Source organism: Lissotriton helveticus, chromosome 4_1 (assembly GCF_964261635.1).
Source record: "Lissotriton helveticus chromosome 4_1, aLisHel1.1, whole genome shotgun sequence".
NCBI lineage: Eukaryota > Metazoa > Chordata > Amphibia > Caudata > Salamandridae > Lissotriton > Lissotriton helveticus.
In genome coordinates this window covers 2,028,639,515-2,028,661,000 of record NC_136063.1, presented here as the reverse complement: position 1 = coordinate 2,028,661,000, position 21,486 = coordinate 2,028,639,515, and the positions used below count along the sequence as shown (strand labels likewise).

Sequence of the window (21,486 nt, the reverse complement as noted above, 5' to 3'; positions counted from 1 at the left end):
CAGAAATGTGGATATATTAGTCTCATAGAAAGTCTGTTTTATTCCACATGAAATAGCGCAGCAGCATTAAAGTCTTCACTCTCAGTGATCTGGGTTGCTGGAGGAAAAGGGCTGACATGAGGAAGCTGTGCTCAGTAGAGAAAGCCTCTCTGGGCCTGTTCCCACTGCTTATCATTGCTGAATCAGTCGACTGCTGTAGAACCGAGCAAACACTGCGGAAGATCCGAGCCACCAGCTGGACCTTCTATGACGAGAGGAATCACCGGCTTGAGATGTCTGCTCCACTTCACTACATACATATTAGTTCCCTTGAACTGCGGACAGTTTTTTCTCAGAAGACCTCTTAACGCTGCAGGAACTGGTTTGACGCATTCCACTCGGGCCCGCATTCCAATCAGATTACCGTTCAAAGCAGCAGAATGTGTTTTGCATATATGCAAGTACTATACATTGTTAGCCTGGATATAATTCTGCGTCTGGTTTAGGCAATCAGAAGTCCGGAAAGCAATTGTTTAATGGCGGCGTGTGCTTGCATTCCAAGTTCAGTGAAAATGCGGCGCAGGGATTTGAAGAAAATGGTGACAGATATGTGCTCTATGGGCAGCAGTTTGCATGTTGTTTGTTGGCTGTTCTTAATGGCATTCTTCCTCCTTGTATACTGTGAGAAGTTGGCCTGATGTGCAGTGTTCACTATTCTAGTGATCACTATATATCAGTCCAAACAACCCTTATTGATGATTGGTTGTAAGTCAACCTTATAGACCAGCTATCCTAGTAGCATGGATACGAGCAGTCTAAGGCTAAGACTCTAGAGGGCGTGTTAAGCCAGCTGTTTTACCATCACATTACCCCTTGAACACCCAGTGAAAGGACACCACACAAGTGTTATGAAAATAAACAGTGTATTTATTAGAATCACAACAACCCTGTACTCTTTATGAGGACAGGGTGCTAGGCACACAACAAAACTCTTACGAAAATACTTAAGTTAGCACGTTATACACAAATGCCCGAGGGGCACGAAAAACCATATACTTTAAAAGTGGAATGCGAATTACTAGCAGGTAAGTAACAGTTCTAATAGGCTTTGGAATCGCTAGGACTGGACTAGGGAATCGTTAGATTACTACTAGGAGGCCCAGGGGACTCGGGTGCAGAGTGTGCACTCTCACGCGGGATGCGGGACAAAGTCTATGGAGGCTAGTAAAGGCAAAGTTAGTGTTCACGGGCGAACCCGACCTGGTAGGAAGAAAACGACAGTGGATCCTGACCCTAGGATAGTGAGGCTATGCTGGGACACCGAAGTGCCGAAGTTACCTAGCCCAGGGGCTGCAGCTGCATAGGTCTGAAAAGACGTCGGGGATCTCGTTGCCGGACCAGGAGCCTGGAAGAAGGAAGTTGCTGGCAGGCGACCAGTGAAGGAAAGTTCGTTGGATCCAAGCCTGGATCAAGGAAGAAGAAACCTGAAAGCAGAGGGGACCAAGTTCTTGAATCACTAGCCAGTGATTAAGTGGGCACCAGGATGGCACCGGGCGAGGTCACCGCAGTCAGGTGAGTGGGCGCTGCTGGGCTCTGCAGTCTCTCGGACCAGGAGGCGTTGTCGGCGACCAGGATGGAGGTGCGAGCTGTCCCACGAAGGTTCTTGCTGTCGACGTCGCTGGACCCAGGATTGGGCAACAAGTCTTGGCAAATGCAAGGCCCACGCGGTGGACCTAAAATGGCGTCTTGAGTGGACCAGGAGGGTCCAGGGTACTTCTCCGATGGAGGGAAGCAAGGGCCAGTCTGGAGCAACCAGACCAGCAGCAGAAATGTCGTCGGGCGTCGTCAGGAAGGCCACAAGCCAGCGGGCTAGTAGCCAAACAACGCGGTGAGCAGTAAAAAGCAGAAGGGCCCCACGCAGATCGTGGAGATGCTGGGGGGCTGCTCTTCGGTGCTGGAGCTGCTCAGGGTGGGGGCTTCTCGGACCCCAAAGCACTCACCAGGAATTCACTCGGCGGGCTTGTTGTTCAGAAGTCGTGCAGTCTTGAAGATGGCCGGTCCCTCGAGGTCTCGTCACACCCACGAATCTCAGCGTGACTGATGATGCAGGTAGAGGTCAGAGGTGCCAGGGAAGCCGGTTCTCGTCGAGCTGGGCAGTCGGATTCCGGAGGAGAGACTTGCAGCAGACCGCAGTGTTCTTAAGATGGTGCCTGCGGATGCAGGGTGACTACTCCTTAGTCACAAGGGAGAAATCTTAGGAAGAAGTCTTGAGTTCCTTTCGTGGAAAGTAGTTTCAGGATTCAAAGATGATCTGATTTGGAAGGGGGCCAGTTCCTACCTTTATCCTGTAAAAAGGGGCTGGCACGCGACTAAGTCCTGCCCTATGGGTGGGACTAGGAGGGGGGTGGTTACACCCACTTCCTTGGCGGGCTTTTCCCCAGCACAGGGTCTGGAGTGACCCTGGAACTGGTTCCAGCCGGCCTATGCACAGTGAGCACCGGGGTGCCACTTGCAGTCACCTTCCTCTAAAGCCCTGCCTACCTACAATACACAAAACCCTGTCTGGGACGGTGCTGGCACCGCCCCTGGCAGGAAACCCTTTGTCCTTATCTCCTGCTCTGGGAGGACTCCCAGCAGCAGGAGGGCAGACTTGTGTCTCGGTGGCAGCATCCATTTTGTGGAGCTGAGGCTCTGTTTGACTTTAACCGGGGTTAGGGGTTACATACATGTCGTGTCCCTCTAGAAGGGTGGAATGCTAACCCCGTCGCCAGAATTGGCGAGGGGTTAGTATTCCAATTCGTATGACACCTTACTCGACATGTTTTGATAAAGCGATACCAGAGTTGGCATATAACCGCGAGGATTATAATGCACTTAAGAGTATATGGTATGCGATATCATGGAAACGGCTAAGGGATGGATCCCGAAAGCCGCAGACAGGCTCAGCTCATGCCAGAGCACCATCTCACACGATTCCAAGCACTCTGCCTTCAGGATTGTTAAGGCCTGCCATAGGAGTGACTGATAGGAGATCTGTGTGTCCATTTTTAGGGTTAGATATAGGTATACTATATCTAAAGCAAAGGGTGATTACACCACCTTGCCCCAGCTGTCAAGCAGCCAGTTGTGTCAGATTTGGATGGCCAGCCAGGGGTGGCATAATACATGCTGCAGCCCCTGGTAGGCCCTGGGTACACCTATGCCCTGGGTACCTAAGGTACACTGTACAGGGACTGATAAGGTGGCTCAGTATCCAATTTAGATATGTACCTAAGGTACATGGAATCCATTTTACAGAGAGAGCAGTGGGCCTGAGGTCCTGAATAGCAGGGCCTCAGGTCAACTAAGTCAGAAAACCAGCAAAACACCAGGCAAAAAGTTGGGGGCAACCATAGTCAGGGATCAACCTTCCTACATAACCCCCCCCCCCCCCAAACGAAAGGAGATAAGGCTATCCTTGTCCAGGTAAGCCTATATTGCCTAAGTGGCCATTTAAGGGAGTACCAGCACTGGCATGGTTACCCCCTATGTCATGGTCCACTAAGCAATCCCTCACCCTAAGGGTGTCTGAGGGTCTCCACCATAGGGAATCTCTACCTGTGGTGTGTTTTGTCAAAGGAAAAGGCTGGTGCTGAAATGGAATACTGAAGTGAGGCTCCACTAATTTTGGGCTCAGCTTCCTCCAATCATTTTCCACCCTAGAGGCCTTTCTTTCCAAGACTGAGTTGTTTTGGGCTCTCAGGGTCAACCTCTGGCTACCTACAGCTGGAGGTTGGGTCCCTCTGTTTGGCTTACTGGAGGGACAGGTCAGGTCTGGGGCCCTCAGGTCCCAAGTTTGGCTGTGCCCAGCAGTGTCCATCTGGGGAGGTCCCTAACTAATTTTAAGGGGGATCCCTCAGGAGTGTGTTTTATTTTCACTTGGCTAGGATTACTAGCTTCAGTGCCCTTAATCTGCTGATTGGGGAATTCTTTTGGACAGGGGGCCCTTTGGGGTCCAACACTGGCCTCCCTGACCTCTACAGCCCTGGGCTGACTGAGGCAGGGTAGAGAGGGGCAGGTTACCTGCTCCAGACTGGGTCCCACCTTGGAAGGGTCCACTGACATCAGGGGTTCTGCCAGGCTAGGCCTGACTACCTCTGTGGCAGTTTCTTCACAAGGGGTCAGATCAGTTCCCTGAGGAGGCTGATCCTTTCCTAAAGTCTGGTGGGAGGGAGATTTCTCTTCCTCCTCAATACTCTCTGTCTGAGTGGAGTGATCCATAGTTTCAGGCTTCACAACACTATCATCTGTCTGAGTTTGAGCTGTGGCCATCACAACTCTCCCAACCTTTTCAGGAGGGGGCTCAGTTTGGGTGTGGGCTGTTACCATGACAGCCTTGACAACCTGTTCTGGGAAGGAAGTTGTCTGAGATTGGGTTGTGACTGGCACAACCCTCCTGACCTGTTCAGGGAGGATATCTTGGACTGGGGCTGTGGCTACCACTGCCCCACTACCCTTACCATGGATGTTCACCATTCTAGAATGGGTTTCTTGCTCTACTTCAGCCCAGGCTGAGAGCTCTAAATCATTCCCCAGTAGGCAATCTACAGGCAAGTTTGGTGACACTGCCACTCTCTTGTGGCCAGTGACACCTCCCCAGCTGAGATTGACCACTGCCATGGGATGATCTCTCTGTACTCCATCAATATTGGTCACCTGGTATGTGGCACCAGGTAAAAGTTGCCTGGAGGGGACTAGACTCTCAGTCACCATAGTGATGCTAGCCCCTGTATCTCTATAGGCCTCAACTTTTATACCATTGATGAGGGGCTCCTGTCTGTACTTGCCCAAAGTGTTGGGACAAGTTGTGAAGTTGGCAAACCCCATGCCAGTCTCACAGACAAGAGTATCTAAGTTTGGGGACCTGGTTAGGCCAGAGTCCCCAGGAACTCCCAAAGTAAATGCACCCAAATTCTTGGGGGCACTCCCACCACCTGGGGGATTACTACTAGTAGTAACAGGAGGTTTGGGAATGTTACTTGGGGGTATGTTTTCCTTATTGTTATTCTTGGGGCAACTGCTGTCAGTTTTTAAATGACCCACCTGTTTACAGGGATAACAATAAGGTTTCTTCTGGTTGTTGGAAGGATTCTGGGACCCACCCCCCTCAGAGGATTTTTGGGGCCCTGATGTGGTTTGATCTGTAGATTTATTCCCACCCTTCTCTTGAGGCTTGGTTGATTCCTTTTTCTGGTCACCACCTTGGTTCTTGGGCCTAATCCTGGTTCTGACCCATTTGTCTGCCCTCTTACCCAATTCTTGTGGAGAGGTCAGATCAGAGTCTACCAGGTGCTGGTGTAATAACTGGTTCTGACAATTATTTAAGACTTGCTCTCTCATAATTAGATTATACAATCCTTTGAAATCAGTAACCTTACTACCCAGTAGCCAGCCTTCCAAAGCCTTAGTGGCACAATCAACAAAGTCAGACCAGTCCTGAGACTGAGTTTTCTGGGTGTCTCTGAACAGCAACCTGTACTGCTCAGTGGTTAAACCAAACCCATCAACCAGTGTATTCTTCAGGACCTGGTAATTGTTAGCATCCTCCACTCTTGTAGTGAGGAGCTTATCTCTACCTTTACCATCAAAGGAGAGCCACAGTATAGCTGCCCACTGACTCTGGGGAATGCCCTGCACAGTGCAGGCCCTCTCCAGAGCAGCCATCCATTTCTGGATGTCATCCCCTTGCTTAAAGGGGGGCACTATTTTAGTCAGGTGTTTAGTATCTAAACCCCTCTCTCTATCTCTTGGGAGATTGCTGCCACCAGTGGGAGCTAACCCACTCATCTGCTGCTCTCTTGCCAGGGCAAGCTTCTCTTTGGCCAGGGCAATTTCTTCCCTTTCAATCCTCAGTTCAGCTTGTCTCATCCTAGCCTCATGCTCCCTTCTCTGAGGGGAAGTGAATCTCCTCTGTGGAGGATTCCTTCTCCCCTGAGAAGAGGCATTAGAGTGCAGAGATCTATTGGAGTCCCTAGAAAGAGATCTATCTCTCCTAACTCCAAGGTTAGGCCCACTTCGGGTCAGTACTGGGGGTCCCCCAGATCCTAGCCCAAGTAAGTCTAAGTTGGTCCTAGTTAGCCTTCTGACTACCTCAAGACCCTTGTCTACCTCATCCCCAGAGAGTACCTCCTGATCCTCCTCCTCAACTGCTGAATCAGTGTTGTGGAGATCTGGATCCCCAGAGGTTCCCTCTAAGGCTGGCATGTTCTCATGTAACTGAGAAAGCTTTCTGGCATCATATGTCTCTAAGAGACCTATCAGAAAGGAAGTGGTGGGGTTAGACCCCTGCTTCAGTTTTCTGGAGACACAGATCTGTCTCATCTCATGGAAACTGAGAGCTGCATATCTTGAAGTGACCTGTGGAGGGTCAACACTGACCAGGGGAGTCTCAGTAGAGTCCCCCTGAGTCGACATGCTTTTCTAGTGAGGTGTAAGTGGTGCACTTACCTACACTATATGTTTGCCTACTGATCCCTTGCTAGAGTTGTAGTTTAGGGTGTGCTAGGCCCTAGGAGCTACAACAGCTGGTTCAGTAGAACTCAGAGTATTCTAAGCTAAGTTATATGTACCTTTAGTACTTATGTGATCTTTCACAAGATATTCTTAGGGCATGTGTGGTAAAACAACAGCAAGCTCAAATCCCAACGCTGCTCACCAATGTGAGAAGTTGGCCTGATGTGCAGTGTTCACTATTCTAGTGATCACTATATATCAGTCCAAACAACCCTTATTGATGATTGGTTGTAAGTCAACCTTATAGACCAGCTATCCTAGTAGCATGGATACGAGCAGTCTAAGGCTAAGACTCTAGAGGGCGTGTTAAGCCAGCTGTTTTACCATCACATTACCCCTTGAACACCCAGTGAAAGGACACCACACAAGTGTTATGAAAATAAACAGTGTATTTATTAGAATCACAACAACCCTGTACTCTTTATGAGGACAGGGTGCTAGGCACACAACAAAACTCTTACGAAAATACTTAAGTTAGCACGTTATACACAAATGCCCGAGGGGCACGAAAAACCATATACTTTAAAAGTGGAATGCGAATTACTAGCAGGTAAGTAACAGTTCTAATAGGCTTTGGAATCGCTAGGACTGGACTAGGGAATCGTTAGATTACTACTAGGAGGCCCAGGGGACTCGGGTGCAGAGTGTGCACTCTCACGCGGGATGCGGGACAAAGTCTATGGAGGCTAGTAAAGGCAAAGTTAGTGTTCACGGGCGAACCCGACCTGGTAGGAAGAAAATGACAGTGGATCCTGACCCTAGGATAGTGAGGCTATGCTGGGACACCGAAGTGCCGAAGTTACCTAGCCCAGGGGCTGCAGCTGCATAGGTCTGAAAAGACGTCGGGGATCTCGTTGCCGGACCAGGAGCCTGGAAGAAGGAAGTTGCTGGCAGGCGACCAGTGAAGGAAAGTTCGTTGGATCCAAGCCTGGATCAAGGAAGAAGAAACCTGAAAGCAGAGGGGACCAAGTTCTTGAATCACTAGCCAGTGATTAAGTGGGCACCAGGATGGCACCGGGCGAGGTCACCGCAGTCAGGTGAGTGGGCGCTGCTGGGCTCTGCAGTCTCTCGGACCAGGAGGCGTTGTCGGCGACCAGGATGGAGGTGCGAGCTGTCCCACGAAGGTTCTTGCTGTCGACGTCGCTGGACCCAGGATTGGGCAACAAGTCTTGGCAAATGCAAGGCCCACGCGGTGGACCTAAAATGGCGTCTTGAGTGGACCAGGAGGGTCCAGGGTACTTCTCCGATGGAGGGAAGCAAGGGCCAGTCTGGAGCAACCAGACCAGCAGCAGAAATGTCGTCGGGCGTCGTCAGGAAGGCCACAAGCCAGCGGGCTAGTAGCCAAACAACGCGGTGAGCAGTAAAAAGCAGAAGGGCCCCACGCAGATCGTGGAGATGCTGGGGGGCTGCTCTTCGGTGCTGGAGCTGCTCAGGGTGGGGGCTTCTCGGACCCCAAAGCACTCACCAGGAATTCACTCGGCGGGCTTGTTGTTCAGAAGTCGTGCAGTCTTGAAGATGGCCGGTCCCTCGAGGTCTCGTCACACCCACGAATCTCAGCGTGACTGATGATGCAGGTAGAGGTCAGAGGTGCCAGGGAAGCCGGTTCTCGTCGAGCTGGGCAGTCGGATTCCGGAGGAGAGACTTGCAGCAGACCGCAGTGTTCTTAAGATGGTGCCTGCGGATGCAGGGTGACTACTCCTTAGTCACAAGGGAGAAATCTTAGGAAGAAGTCTTGAGTTCCTTTCGTGGAAAGTAGTTTCAGGATTCAAAGATGATCTGATTTGGAAGGGGGCCAGTTCCTACCTTTATCCTGTAAAAAGGGGCTGGCACGCGACTAAGTCCTGCCCTATGGGTGGGACTAGGAGGGGGGTGGTTACACCCACTTCCTTGGCGGGCTTTTCCCCAGCACAGGGTCTGGAGTGACCCTGGAACTGGTTCCAGCCGGCCTATGCACAGTGAGCACCGGGGTGCCACTTGCAGTCACCTTCCTCTAAAGCCCTGCCTACCTACAATACACAAAACCCTGTCTGGGACGGTGCTGGCACCGCCCCTGGCAGGAAACCCTTTGTCCTTATCTCCTGCTCTGGGAGGACTCCCAGCAGCAGGAGGGCAGACTTGTGTCTCGGTGGCAGCATCCATTTTGTGGAGCTGAGGCTCTGTTTGACTTTAACCGGGGTTAGGGGTTACATACATGTCGTGTCCCTCTAGAAGGGTGGAATGCTAACCCCGTCGCCAGAATTGGCGAGGGGTTAGTATTCCAATTCGTATGACACCTTACTCGACATGTTTTGATAAAGCGATACCAGAGTTGGCATATAACCGCGAGGATTATAATGCACTTAAGAGTATATGGTATGCGATATCATGGAAACGGCTAAGGGATGGATCCCGAAAGCCGCAGACAGGCTCAGCTCATGCCAGAGCACCATCTCACACGATTCCAAGCACTCTGCCTTCAGGATTGTTAAGGCCTGCCATAGGAGTGACTGATAGGAGATCTGTGTGTCCATTTTTAGGGTTAGATATAGGTATACTATATCTAAAGCAAAGGGTGATTACACCACCTTGCCCCAGCTGTCAAGCAGCCAGTTGTGTCAGATTTGGATGGCCAGCCAGGGGTGGCATAATACATGCTGCAGCCCCTGGTAGGCCCTGGGTACACCTATGCCCTGGGTACCTAAGGTACACTGTACAGGGACTGATAAGGTGGCTCAGTATCCAATTTAGATATGTACCTAAGGTACATGGAATCCATTTTACAGAGAGAGCAGTGGGCCTGAGGTCCTGAATAGCAGGGCCTCAGGTCAACTAAGTCAGAAAACCAGCAAAACACCAGGCAAAAAGTTGGGGGCAACCATAGTCAGGGATCAACCTTCCTACATATACCTTTGCATTTTTCCTGGAACCAATAACTGTGGCAATTAATAACTGTTAATGCCCTCAGCTGTTTATGATTCTTAGATCTTTACTATACATATGCATTCGAGATTCTCCTTAACTTTCCTCGCCTTATGGTGCTGAGGGTTCTGGAACTCACTGTTAAAAAACGGATGCAATTGTTAAACCAGTTCCATGATTTAACCGCTCTTCTGTTCTATGTTTTACCTCTAGTGCATTCTGATGGTTAATTGTACAACCTTATCAGTGAGGCAGCATGTTATAGATAAATTAATTAAAACTCATAAACCCTGAGGGAATATTTAGGTTTCCCACCCTGCAGCTGCAGAGTCTGAATCCAGAAATTAAACACCCCATCCCATCCCCAAAAATGCCATACATTTGGAGCAGACTGGGCATCCTTATGGACAGAACCGTTGTTTACAGCGCGTCTCATAAGTAAAGGCAAGATACAAGCTTGTTTTGCCTTGCTATAATCAAAGGCCATTTGTGGTATGTGTTTCCTTCTGTTTGGCTAGTCTTGTGTTAGTTCCAAACACAGTATTTAAAGATTTGGGGGGTTGGAGCAAACACAATCTCCAATGTGTGCTTGCCTGAGTAGGCTTACTTGTGACTGGTGAGGATCGCCTAAAGTGTATGGCGTATAGTTTCACTTTCCCAGACCAGACTTCTACCCCAGAATGTACTTGCAAAATGTGAAAGCCCACACCGTGCTAAAAACACATGTTTAACAAGCATTGGCATAGCCAATAGGTCTCGCTTTTGGGACTTTATAAGTGTTTAGCCATGCAACAGTTGATGTTGTTGCACCAAGGATATTGTGCTGCATAACTAAATACTTATAAGATCCCAAAAGCGAGACCTATTGGCTATGCCAATGCTTGTTCTTTCCTCTCTCCACAAACCTACCACCAATTTCTCACTTCTGTGTCCTTTATATACACATTTACATCCCTTCCTCCAGGTGTTAACAATGGATGTTTAACGCATACTTCTTTCCTTCTGGGGGTCCCCTGAATATTAAATCAACAATATCGATGGGACATATCGCGGATAGAATATCGAAAATAAAATATCAACTGGAATGGAAGTCTAGATTTTCTATATCTAACTCTACATATATGAGCCAATGTGGAATATATATAGAGATATATTTATCTCTTCAAGGTAAGTCGATGTGGAGTAAGGAATAGCAGATCTACACCTCCCTCTATGCACATACCTTTCAATATTTTGTTCCTCAATATTCAATCTGCGATATTAGTATGCCACAATATTGTTGGTGTCGATATTCAGTAGTAGTCATTCCTTCAGTCTACTCTTCATACTGGACATGCAGTTGCAGAGCCTGGATAATACTTTCTGCAGTGGAGTGAGAGACACAACTATATTGTATTAACGTTTTTCATCCCCAACACTTTATTGGCTTACCATTTCAAACGCCCGTTCACTTGTGCTCCCCAACGAACGTTGGTATCCACTGTGACGTGACCCAGAAGCAGTGAAGTTTTCATGGGAGGCTTTAACATACATTGTTCGTCAGCACCAGCCCTGAATGTGTGCATGCTCAGTTTGTAAAGAACTTTTTACATGACGTTAGTGAAACATATGGACTTACGTTGTAAAGAATGCAGCATAACAAGATAAAGGCGGCTGCAGCTAGCTGCTAGGTGGCTCCATGTAATGCGTGACACCTTCAACCGATCCTGTTTGTTTAGCCAACGGCATTTTTCATGCTATGATTTGTTTTTTGGCCGTAGTTGTGATTTTAACAGCTTAACCAAAACTCCACAATGCAGCCAGCTGCTACCTAAAATGCAGTAAGGGCTGGCTAAAAGTGTCAAGGTGTAGCAGTATGTACACACCTGTGGTATAACAATCAGGAAGTGTGCTCTTTCTCTCACTGAGTAGCGAAATAACTTCAGTACAACACTGTGTGCTGGTCCACGTCTCATCCTACCAGGGACATCAGGTGGTGCCACTCTCAATGTTTCAACTATTTGAAGAGTCCACCCTCCGATTTTGAATTATGAATTGTATTGCTTGGTAACCATATTCGTTAGTAAACTGTGATTTAAAATGTACCATTCGTCTATTTAGTTGTTTTTTTTTACTTTTCTTTTTTTATTAAAGACAAGGTAGCATAGGTAAAAACAATGTACAATCATTTATGCCAATGACTCATCCACAGGTGTTGCTTCCCCCAAATACAAAAGCAAATGTCAAATTACAAAAAATACACAGTCAATCAAAATGGGACCAGCCAACCCTGACTTGTGCCTTTGTCTAAGCAACAGCGGTTCACAGATCTCGTCATTCCATTTATTCCATATTTGTGTGACCATCTATTTTTTAAATGTTCTCAGAGGAAGAACCCCCCTATGTTGGTTGGGCACACAAGCTAAGTCTAACTCATCACCAACTGTTACAACCCACCACTGTGAAAAGTCACCAGCCGCATTGGCAGTAGGTGTGCAGGTAGGTGGAGGGTTGGATATACACTTTACAGAAAAAAATTCTATACCTTGGCACGGTAAAAGGAGATTTGGCAAATGTCTGGGCCATGCAGCATTTGCAGTTTTATATTTCAGTTATTCTTTTGGATTTATAGCAGGAATCGGGGAAACTGGAATTATGCAGCACTTGATATGGTATAGTAAAGCAAATTATGCTGGTATTATGTGATCAAAAAGAAATTGCCAACACATTATAGGGCACGTATCTATTTTGATACATTAAGACATTCATACAAAGGGGATTCTTATACCATATCATATATATGATCATACAAAACTATACATATCAATCAGATCCTATTCACAAGTTTATTCAAGAGCAATTGATTATTCGTAATTGTGCAGAAGCACAGGAATGCTTTGTCATTCACACTTTCCTTATTATCTCCTAGTGTGATATAGTTTATTTAAAATGTATACCGTGTGGCACTTAGCAGAACACAGCATTAAACCTACAGATTTCTTGTAACAAAAATGTATGCCTCTTTTATTTTGTGCAGCCAGAGACATTTTAAAACTCATCTTTAATTCCTAATATGAACTGTGTATGTGTGATAGGGGCTCCAGCAGTTTTTTCCCCAAACAAATTAGCCCTGCAGAACAGTATTGTGCACTACATATTTATTGTCTAATTATAATTGAATGCACTAAAGGATTCAGCATACCAGACTTTTAAAAGAGATGCAACATGTTTGGGATATTGTCGGTGTGCTCTCTTCAAAGAACAGCTGCTTTGAGAAAGGCTATTTGCAATGACTGCTGCTTGGACAAAAGCGTCTGTAACATGAACATGGATTTGCTTCAAAGGTGAAACAAAACATTATCAATGCAAAAGAGAATCATTCTTTCGCTCCTGTTTGAATTAGATGTAACTATGTAAGGATTTTGTTTTCTGCTGCAAGCTGTATTCGCCTGTTGAAATGGTCCATGATCTGACAATAACGGGCACCACTTTAAATGCCCACATAAAGCAATCAACAGCCGAAAAGTGATCTGTAACTTTTGCAAAGTGTCAAGTACAGTGTTGCACCCCATGTGCAGCATTTATATAAAGTTTCATTCCTCTGAATTAGAAACAATATTTTTGTTAAAATCTGGAAATTATGCAGCGGGGAGTGGAGTATGTGGCACATTTACATTCAGATATAAAAAGCTGCATCCGGGGAATCATGTAATTCCTGTGGCTATGGTAATAATGGGCTGTTTTTAGGTCTCACCTAGGTAGCACATGCACTGTCTCTTTGAGATATGCTGTATTCAGGATATGGGCACTAAGCTCCGCCCATGTCCTGCGCATCTTTTTAATGGACTCCTGTCACTGGCTTTTGGAAATGGTGGCCTTTGCTTGGTGAATAGGCTTAGTATTTCCCTCCTTTTCTCTTCTTGTAACCTTCCATGAGGACACCCCCTGATACAGGTGTTGTTACTCGGGATCTGTTATTTGCCGTTTTTTAGCACTATTTTCTTTTTGAAGCACACTGGCATGATGTGTTGGAGCTTCAATAATGGCGACCACGTGACTATCTTATAGCATGGCTCGCCCAATTTTTTTTTTATTATAAAAAAAAATGTATGGAGAGCAGCACGCCATACTTGATATTCATGGCGGCCACGTGCCTTTCTTTTTTTTATTCTCTTATCTCCTATGCTGCGTTTAAACTTCAATAATGGTGGCCGCGGGTCTTCCTTATAGCGTGTCTTACCAAAATCCTTTCTTTTTAATTTATAATGTTTTATACAATGTAGCACTCCAAGCATTTTCATTTTTTGATGGCATGGTGCTGATTTTGAGGGTGCCTTCTCTGTTCCGCTTTGCAGCTTACCCCCTCCCCAATCAAATGACCCATGTCTGCCACAAGCCTCCTGTTGCTGTCTGTATGCTTATTATTTTTGATTGCGCCTCTTGTACTGCCAGCCTAGTTTTTCGTGAGCAAGGACTATAAGTACAAAGTGTGTGTTTACGCAAAGCTTGCATGTTTTCCAAACACAAACTAAAAGGCATTGTAATTTACAATGCCAATAGCTCAAACTCTCGCAAATGCGAGACCTGTTGCATTGCAAATGCACCTGGTGTGATGTTGCAGGACTGCAAATTGCAGGTGCTACCATAAGTCCCCAATTTAGGACTCAAGAATAACATGTCCAATTGAGGTGCTTACCACACCAAAATTGACAGTAAACACTGGGCCTTTGTCCCCATTTAAACTCCAGCAGGTTTGATTTGCTAAAATTAAACAGAGGGTGTGAATTTTATTGCATCCTGTAATTACAGCAAGCAATTACTTCTGTTGCCACTTGTGTTGCATTTAGGATTTTTGTTTTTGTTTTAACTCACAGCCATGCATACAAGGTGCGTTATAAAAAGTATCCCCACGGACGTTTGACAGGTCAAACCTGGCGATATCGGGGGGAAAATAGCCATAAATATTGTGACATGCTAGTTTTAATGTGGTAAGCATCAACATCTTTTTGCAGGGGCTTAATTTGTAACAGGCGATAGATAAGTATTGCACATGATAAATTCAATACCCATCAATGTTGGATCTTATTGTGTACGACAATTATCGCATAAAAAATTGGGCCAATCGTAATGAGTGTCAATATCTTGAGGTCAAAATCGAGCAGATGTTTGGCTTACCACTAATTTTCCCTAAAACATTGCATCCTGGTATCACTCTAAATAAGACCATGAGAGCGATGTTGGCCAAAACGTATATAACCATTAAAAAAACAACCTTCAGTGAACATTTGTATAGCCAGACTTAACACACCGATTTTTTTTTTCTAAATGTCCTTTGACGCATTGACTTCCAAACTTGTAATGCATGCTCGGAAATCAAAAGAGCTTGTGTTTTGTGACTCGGGCATATGGACATATAATCCAAAACTGTTTACATTCCCGAGTTGTGTTTTAGTTTTTTTTTTATGTGGCATCACTTATTCTAGTAGTAGCTCGGTAATATTTGTTTTAATAAGTGGTTTGCCCCTGTGGTTGGTGGGTTTTGTTTTTCTGGTGCTTCGTTTACAAACCTTCAACTTTTACAGAAAAGAAGACGGGGGAAAAAACGGGAGACAAACACATAGCAACCCTTCTTTTATAATGAAAAAAACGCAACTTTCACAGTAATTTACGTGTTGAGCTGTAAAAATAAAATACGTACGTGTACCATTGCGTATCTTCTAAAGAGGGGGTGCACTGTAGGAAAGATATGTTTTTTAGTCTAGATGCAAAGCCCATGCCGCAGGTATTTATACTTCCTGTAAAAAGCCTTGGCCTTCTGTAAAACAAGTGATCTGAAAATGAGCCACTTTTTGTTATGTGGGGGGAAAGCTGGGAACTCACGACTGTGGTTTCCCTAGAAGTGACCAATCCTGTAAAACACGTTTCCTGTAAATATCAATGTCACGAAGCTGTAAAAAGGGGTGGGGTACATGCGCACACCCTCACCCCATTTTCCACACAGCACGGGTGAAAGATTGCACTAGAGCAGAGGAAGGCAGTGAGACTGGCTCCGCCTCCTCAAAGGTGCAAGAAAGGTGTTTCTTCAGCACGTGCAAGGAAGGAGGCGGGGAGCGCCAGGTGACTGCCGGTGAAAGCGGGCGCGCGGCTGCACCACACCTAGTTGAGGCGGCGCAGCCCGAGCCTGGAGCAGGGGAGGGAGCGCGTGGAGTGTGAAGAGCTCGAGCCGAAGGATTAAAGCGCCTTTTCGGACTATACTCGGGAGTGTGACCCTGCCCGCCCTCTTGGTTGGAGCTGGATCCCGGGGCTGCGAGAGGCCGCTGGGTAGGATGCACCCGGCGGGGATGTGGACGATTCTCCTGCTGGTACTGGCGGCCTGGACCCTGCCGGGCTCCCGGGCGGACACCTCCATCTGGACGGCCTACGTGAACTGCACCTACACCAAAAACAACCACACCCACTCCGACGTGGGGGAGCTGGGGATGTTCGGCCAGCACTCGCCGAGGACGCGGGTGCAGGGGGTGGTGGCGGTGCCCGAGGACGAGGGCTACACTGCCTGCATGCCCGGCGTCAACTTCACGGCGCCGGTAGAGGGCGCCTGGATAGCGCTGGTCCAGCGGGGCTTCTGCACCTTCCGGGAGAAGATTGAGAACGCAGCCAACAAGGGCGCTCTGGGGGTGGTGGTGTTCAACACCGAGCCGGGAAACAGCGTCACCACCATGTCCCACCCAGGTGAGTGTGGACCGAAGACCAGCTGGTCATCCATCCTGCAAACAAAACACACTGAAGACAAAGAGCCCACCAGGGGCTTGAGGATAGCCCCCAAAACTACACGACATGTGGGAAATTATCACCGGCCCAAAATGTAATCCAGTAGCCATTCCTGCAGACCAAAAGGCCTCGCCTGTGTGGGTCACTCAGCTAAACTGCAAGTTCCAGAATGCTGTTTTGTTACCTCCTGACCCAGTACTGCCTGAGTGTCACCTCTGCCACAGGTCTACTTGGCAGCTAGGGATGGTAGTTTCCTTTGTGTCCCAGTATTAGTAATTTAGGATTTCTCAAACTCACGAGACATCTAATATATTGGATGAATTACCCTTTTCTGTGTATTTTAAGGGTATTGTAAGTCAGCGAGGAGTTTAAGTGATCAGACAGCGGCACAAGGCCGCAGGTCGATCGCCTTTACTGGTCACATAACTCAATGGTGACTTGCAATATTCTTATAATGTGTATGCAGTAAGTGAATATTGTAGCCTATATAATTGGCTTTGCTGCCTCCTTTTGGAAAGACAGACGTTGATGATGGTGTGGGGGCTCTTAGTATCTATGCCAAGGCAACCTCCAGGAATTAGCAGTGTTGGCCCATCCAAAAAATAAAAAACAATTACTTTACCTGTGTGAAAGGTAGTAGAGGAGAAAACAAACAAGTTCCTTTAGCCTCTGCCCCTGAAAGAAGTGATAACTCGTTTCTTAGATGGACCTGTTTCACTCATTCCTGAAGGCTGCCTTAGACAGCCCGCATTCCATTTCAGAGGAAATGGGAGAAGTTGGAATGTGGTCCCAAGTACTTTCTTGTGAAGTGACAGTATATTTAAACAAGCATTGGAAATGCAATAGGTCTCGCAGCATTAGAGTTAGTGCTTTTAGAATTGTTTATGGGTTTTTTTTGTAAATCTTTAGCATTTTTGTTTCCTGTAGCCAATGCTAAAGAATTACAAATAAAAAAAGCCATAAACAATTCTAAAAGCACTAACTCTAATGCTGCGAGACCTATTGCACTGTGTGAGGGTGAGGGGTTGAGGGTGAGTGAGGGTGAGGGTGAGGGTGGGTGAGGGTGAGTGAGGGGTTGAGGGTGAGTGAGGGGTTGAGGGTGAGTGAGGGGTTGAGGGTGAGTGAGGGGTTGAGGGTGAGTGAGGGGTTGAGGGTGAGTGGGGTTGAGGGTGAGTGAGGGTGAGTGAGTGTGAGTTAGGGTGAGGGGTTGAGGGTGAGGGGTTGAGGGTGAGTGAGGATGAGTGAGGGTGAGTGAGGGGTTGAGGGTGAGTGAGGGTGAGTGAGGGTGAGTGAGGGTGGGTGAGTGAGGGGTTGAGGGTGAGGGGTTGAGGGTGAGTGAGGGTGAGGGGTTGAGGGTGAGTGAGGGTGAGGGGTTGAGGGTGAGGGAGGGGTTGAGGGTGAGGGGTTGAGGGTGAGGGGTTGAGGGTGAGTGAGGGGTTGAGGGTGAGGGGTTGAAGGTGAGGGGTTGAGGGTGAGGGGTTGAGGGTGAGGGCGGGTGAGGGTGAGGGGTTGAGGGTGAGTGAGTGAGGGTGAGTGAGGGTGAGGGTGGTGGCCCGATGGGAGAGAGCAGCCAGGATGGGAGAGAGTGTGAGAGAAATGGCAGGATGAGAGAGAGATGGCAGGATGGGAGAGAGAGATGGCAGGATGGGAGAGAGAGATGTCAGGAAGGGAGAGAGATGGCAGGAAGGGAGAGAGATGGCAGGATGGGAGAGAGAGATGGCCGGATGGGAGAGAGTGTGAGAGAAATGTCAGGATGTGAGAGAGATGGCAGGATAGGAGGATAGGCGAGAGGGCGTCAGGCAGACAGAGAGAGAGAGTGGGCGGAGCAGTGACTCTGTTACAGACAGATCGAGGGAAGTAGGGAGAGAGGTGAGGGGAGGGAGAAACGGCGGCCGCGATTACTGACACTTCAGGAGAGAGGGCGCGTGAGGAGAGCTGAGAGTGACAATGTCAACAAAGGACGGGAGGGCATGAAGAAAGGAGACCCCCTTGCAGAGGTGACGGGCAGAGAAGAAGAGACAGCGACTGGTGAAGGGTCATAGACAGAGGGCAATGGGAGAGAAAGGCGACATTGGCAGGGAGAGAGAGCAGTGATGGAAACACAGTTCATTAGACAGGAAGCGTAAAGGGTGTGAGGCTGGAGGGGGTACCAGGTGCGGCCCCCGCTCGGGGAAACGAGGTGGAAACAGAGAGAAGCGCTCCACAGCCAGAGGCAAAAGACGGGGTCCGGGCACAGGCGAGGAACGAGGGCACATTGGGTACAGGCAGCATTCATAACAGGGCGCGCTGGTGAGCGCCAAGCCTTCCTGCCCCCCAGGCCTGGAGAACAGACAGCAAGGCCCAGCTGCAGCCGCCCTGGCCTCCCGCCAGCCCCAGGAGATCAGCCGCCTGCAGGAGGAGTGATTCACCGCGGCGGCACAACGGAGCCTGTGTGCAGCGGCAGCGGCGGGCCGAGGGCCTGCTTGTTTTGGAACAGACGTATTGCATTGAAAAAATAAAGTTTACGAGGGCTTGAACCGGAGCTCAGCGACCGCTGCTCTATTTTAAGAAGCGTCTCGCGCTGTCACATAGACGCAGGCAGCGCGAGGCGCGTCTTTGCTCGCTGAAATGGTTTGTGAGATGTTTGTCACGAGCAAATGTAGCGCCTTGAAATAATAACGGGACACTGCGCAGAAATATTGTGTAAATCCGTGTGCATAAAAAAGGTGGCGTTCTGAATTGAAAATGTACATACTGGCTGGTTTGTCACTCCTTGATTCTGGTGGTGAAAACCCTAACAAGACGAAGAGAGCGAGAGTGAGCTGGCCCTGGAAACGCCTCCCCTCCCTGCTGTTTGTTTCAACAGAAAGAGGAGAGGAAGCAGCGCTGCTTGCCAGCACAGCCGCCCATAGGCAACAAGACGGAGGGAAGAGAGGGGAGGGGGGAGGAGAAATGCGACACGGCGGGAAGGGGAGGGGGCGGAGCGGGTAAAATAAACAAGACGGAGGGAAGAGAGGGGAGGGGGGAGGAGAAATGCGAGGGGGCGGAGCGGGTAAAATAAACAAGACGGAGGGAAGAGAGGGGAGGGGGGAGGAGAAATGCGACACGGCGGGAAGGGGAGGGGGCGGAGCGGGTAAACAAAGACGGACGTGCACGCGCTTTTAAGCTCAATGCGCATGCGCATTGAGCTTAAAAGTCACGGGCACTGCAAGGAATCGCCACGATTCCTTGCAGTGTGGATAAAGAGTGGATAAGTCCCAATACTCTCGCCTTGCTCGATGCGCATGCGCATCGACAGGCGAGACCTAAAAAAACTGCTGCTATACTCAGTGCTTCGGCTATTGCTTCAAGCAGAGTGAAGGTCGCTGTTTGAGCACTGTGACGTCATGAGTCCCTTGTAATAACTTATTACAAGCATTTTAGTGCATCATTTTTTTGTAATAGACTTTTTACGACGTCAGAACGTGCCTATAATAAGCAAATATAATCTACATGTTTAGGAGATAAGGATCTCCTATGTATTATATATGGATAACACACCCTTTGCCCTACATCATAAGGGTATTGCACGTCACCAAGAAGTTCATGATCATATAGAGGTACAAGGCTGATGGCTGAGTACCTTTATGTGGTCATGGAACCCCGAGGTGACTTGCAGTATCCTCTCAGTATACGGCTGAGGGTATTTTATTAATTCTCCTTTTCCTTATTTAATCTGCAACTGTAGTCATGCCCCAAGGCCTGTATTTCACCCTGACTTCTGGTAGCAGGCATGGTGAGGTTAGAACTCCATTGTAATAACTAATTGCAGTTGGGCATCTACGTCATTTTGTTATAAATTAAAGAAAGGCTTTTATACATGCTTTGCGGGTCCCATGTATTATAAATCCAGCTCCCAGTTTTACCTTTTTACTGTTTTTTTAAATTGTTTTTTACAGATAAATACAGACAGAATACAATGTCTTTCCTGGCTGTATTTATTTTTCAAAGTGGAAAAATATGTGCAATCGTGTTTTCTGTGAGTCTCTCTCCATGCTGTCTTTTATGATTTTTAGGCCAAAAGCTGAGCATATGGACAGCATGGGGAGTTAAAAAAAAAATAGGTTGATACTTCTCTAAATATAGAACTATATTGAGATATATTTGTGTTATAATGCTAATATTTTCCTCTGTAGTGTTTCACAATATGTGGCTGCTTAATTTGCTAAAACGTGACAGGCATCAAAATATGAGTGCATGTTTAGAAGTTCAATAAATATGGCAATATACCATTTCAGAACTCATTTATTCTCAAAACACATAATAAATATGAATAAATACTAATAAGACAGCCACAAAATAAATGTTGATAATTGCAGAAAATGTTAATAAAACACATACAATTGTGAGCCCTAATTATGAGGCAAATTAAAATAGTGCTGAACACAGGGAGCAGGTGCCTGATGTAGTATATACCTGACATTAGGTTACTGACTGAAATATACATGTTTTTTTTTTTTTTTATATCTGTCAAGGGTAGTGTTTTCAGCTAGGGCCTCTGATTGCCCGCTCCCTAATCACCCCTTCTGTTTCTGGGCGAAAACTCTGCATGGAACACCCTCCCCCCTGAGATCAACCTTGCAGGAACTTCCATTCCGCAAACAACTTAAAACTTGTCTGCTTCAGACTAGCTCCCACTGAAGTATAGAAGACGCACATTGACCGTGCTGGGAGGCCTCCGAGTAGCCATGCGTTATGCAAGTGCAGTTAGAACAGAATAGAGAGAGAATCTGTTCCCCTACGCTTTTTAGTCGTGATCTTTAGGTGCTGCCAGTATTACCAAGTTGGAGACTCTTGTTTCAAATAATGCACTATTACAGGGACACTTTGCTGGTTGGGGAAATGGTTACACAGCAACACTGTATATTTTCCCTTGTTTCTATTCTTTAAAGTTAGTATATTACATTTTTCTCCACTCACATTTTGTCATGGTGAAATTTGTGTAAGGGAAAATGACCAATTCTGTTTTGATAAAGCAGCACATCTCGTAATTATGATTCGTACACACACTGCAGTATTCGGCGAATCCGGACTATCCGAAATATGAGCCAAAAAGGGCCAATTGGTTCAGGAAAAGTAACAATCTCCTCAGAAACGGGTCCTTTAGGAGAGGGTAAACATGTTATAACAAGTCAAGTGTCATTGTTCCTCCTTCCATTTTCCTTTTGGACAGGTTGGCCCTTTGTGGCTTTAATGTTTTTTTAATAACGGCCTTTGTCAGTCGTTGTTTGGACACAACTCCAGTTTGTAGTGGTTGACCTCGTCCAGCAGAGGTACTACGCATAGTGATTG

General features: G+C 47.4%; 1 protein-coding gene across 2 annotated transcripts in view; it reads left to right on the top strand.

The window, feature by feature from the left end:
• The window catches only part of RNF128 (ring finger protein 128), a 756,868-nt gene that overhangs the window by 330,564 nt on the left and 404,818 nt on the right, over positions 1–21,486 (top strand). Inside the window, exon 1 of one of the 2 annotated variants that reach the window (XM_078688666.1) lies at positions 15,404–16,137. The exons of the other annotated variant lie outside the window; for it this stretch is intronic. Coding sequence (XP_078544792.1) covers positions 15,735–16,137 — 403 coding nt within the window. The 5' untranslated portion in view covers positions 15,404–15,734. Of the gene's footprint in view, positions 1–15,403; positions 16,138–21,486 lie in introns of those variants that run through there. 2 annotated transcript variants of the gene reach the window in all.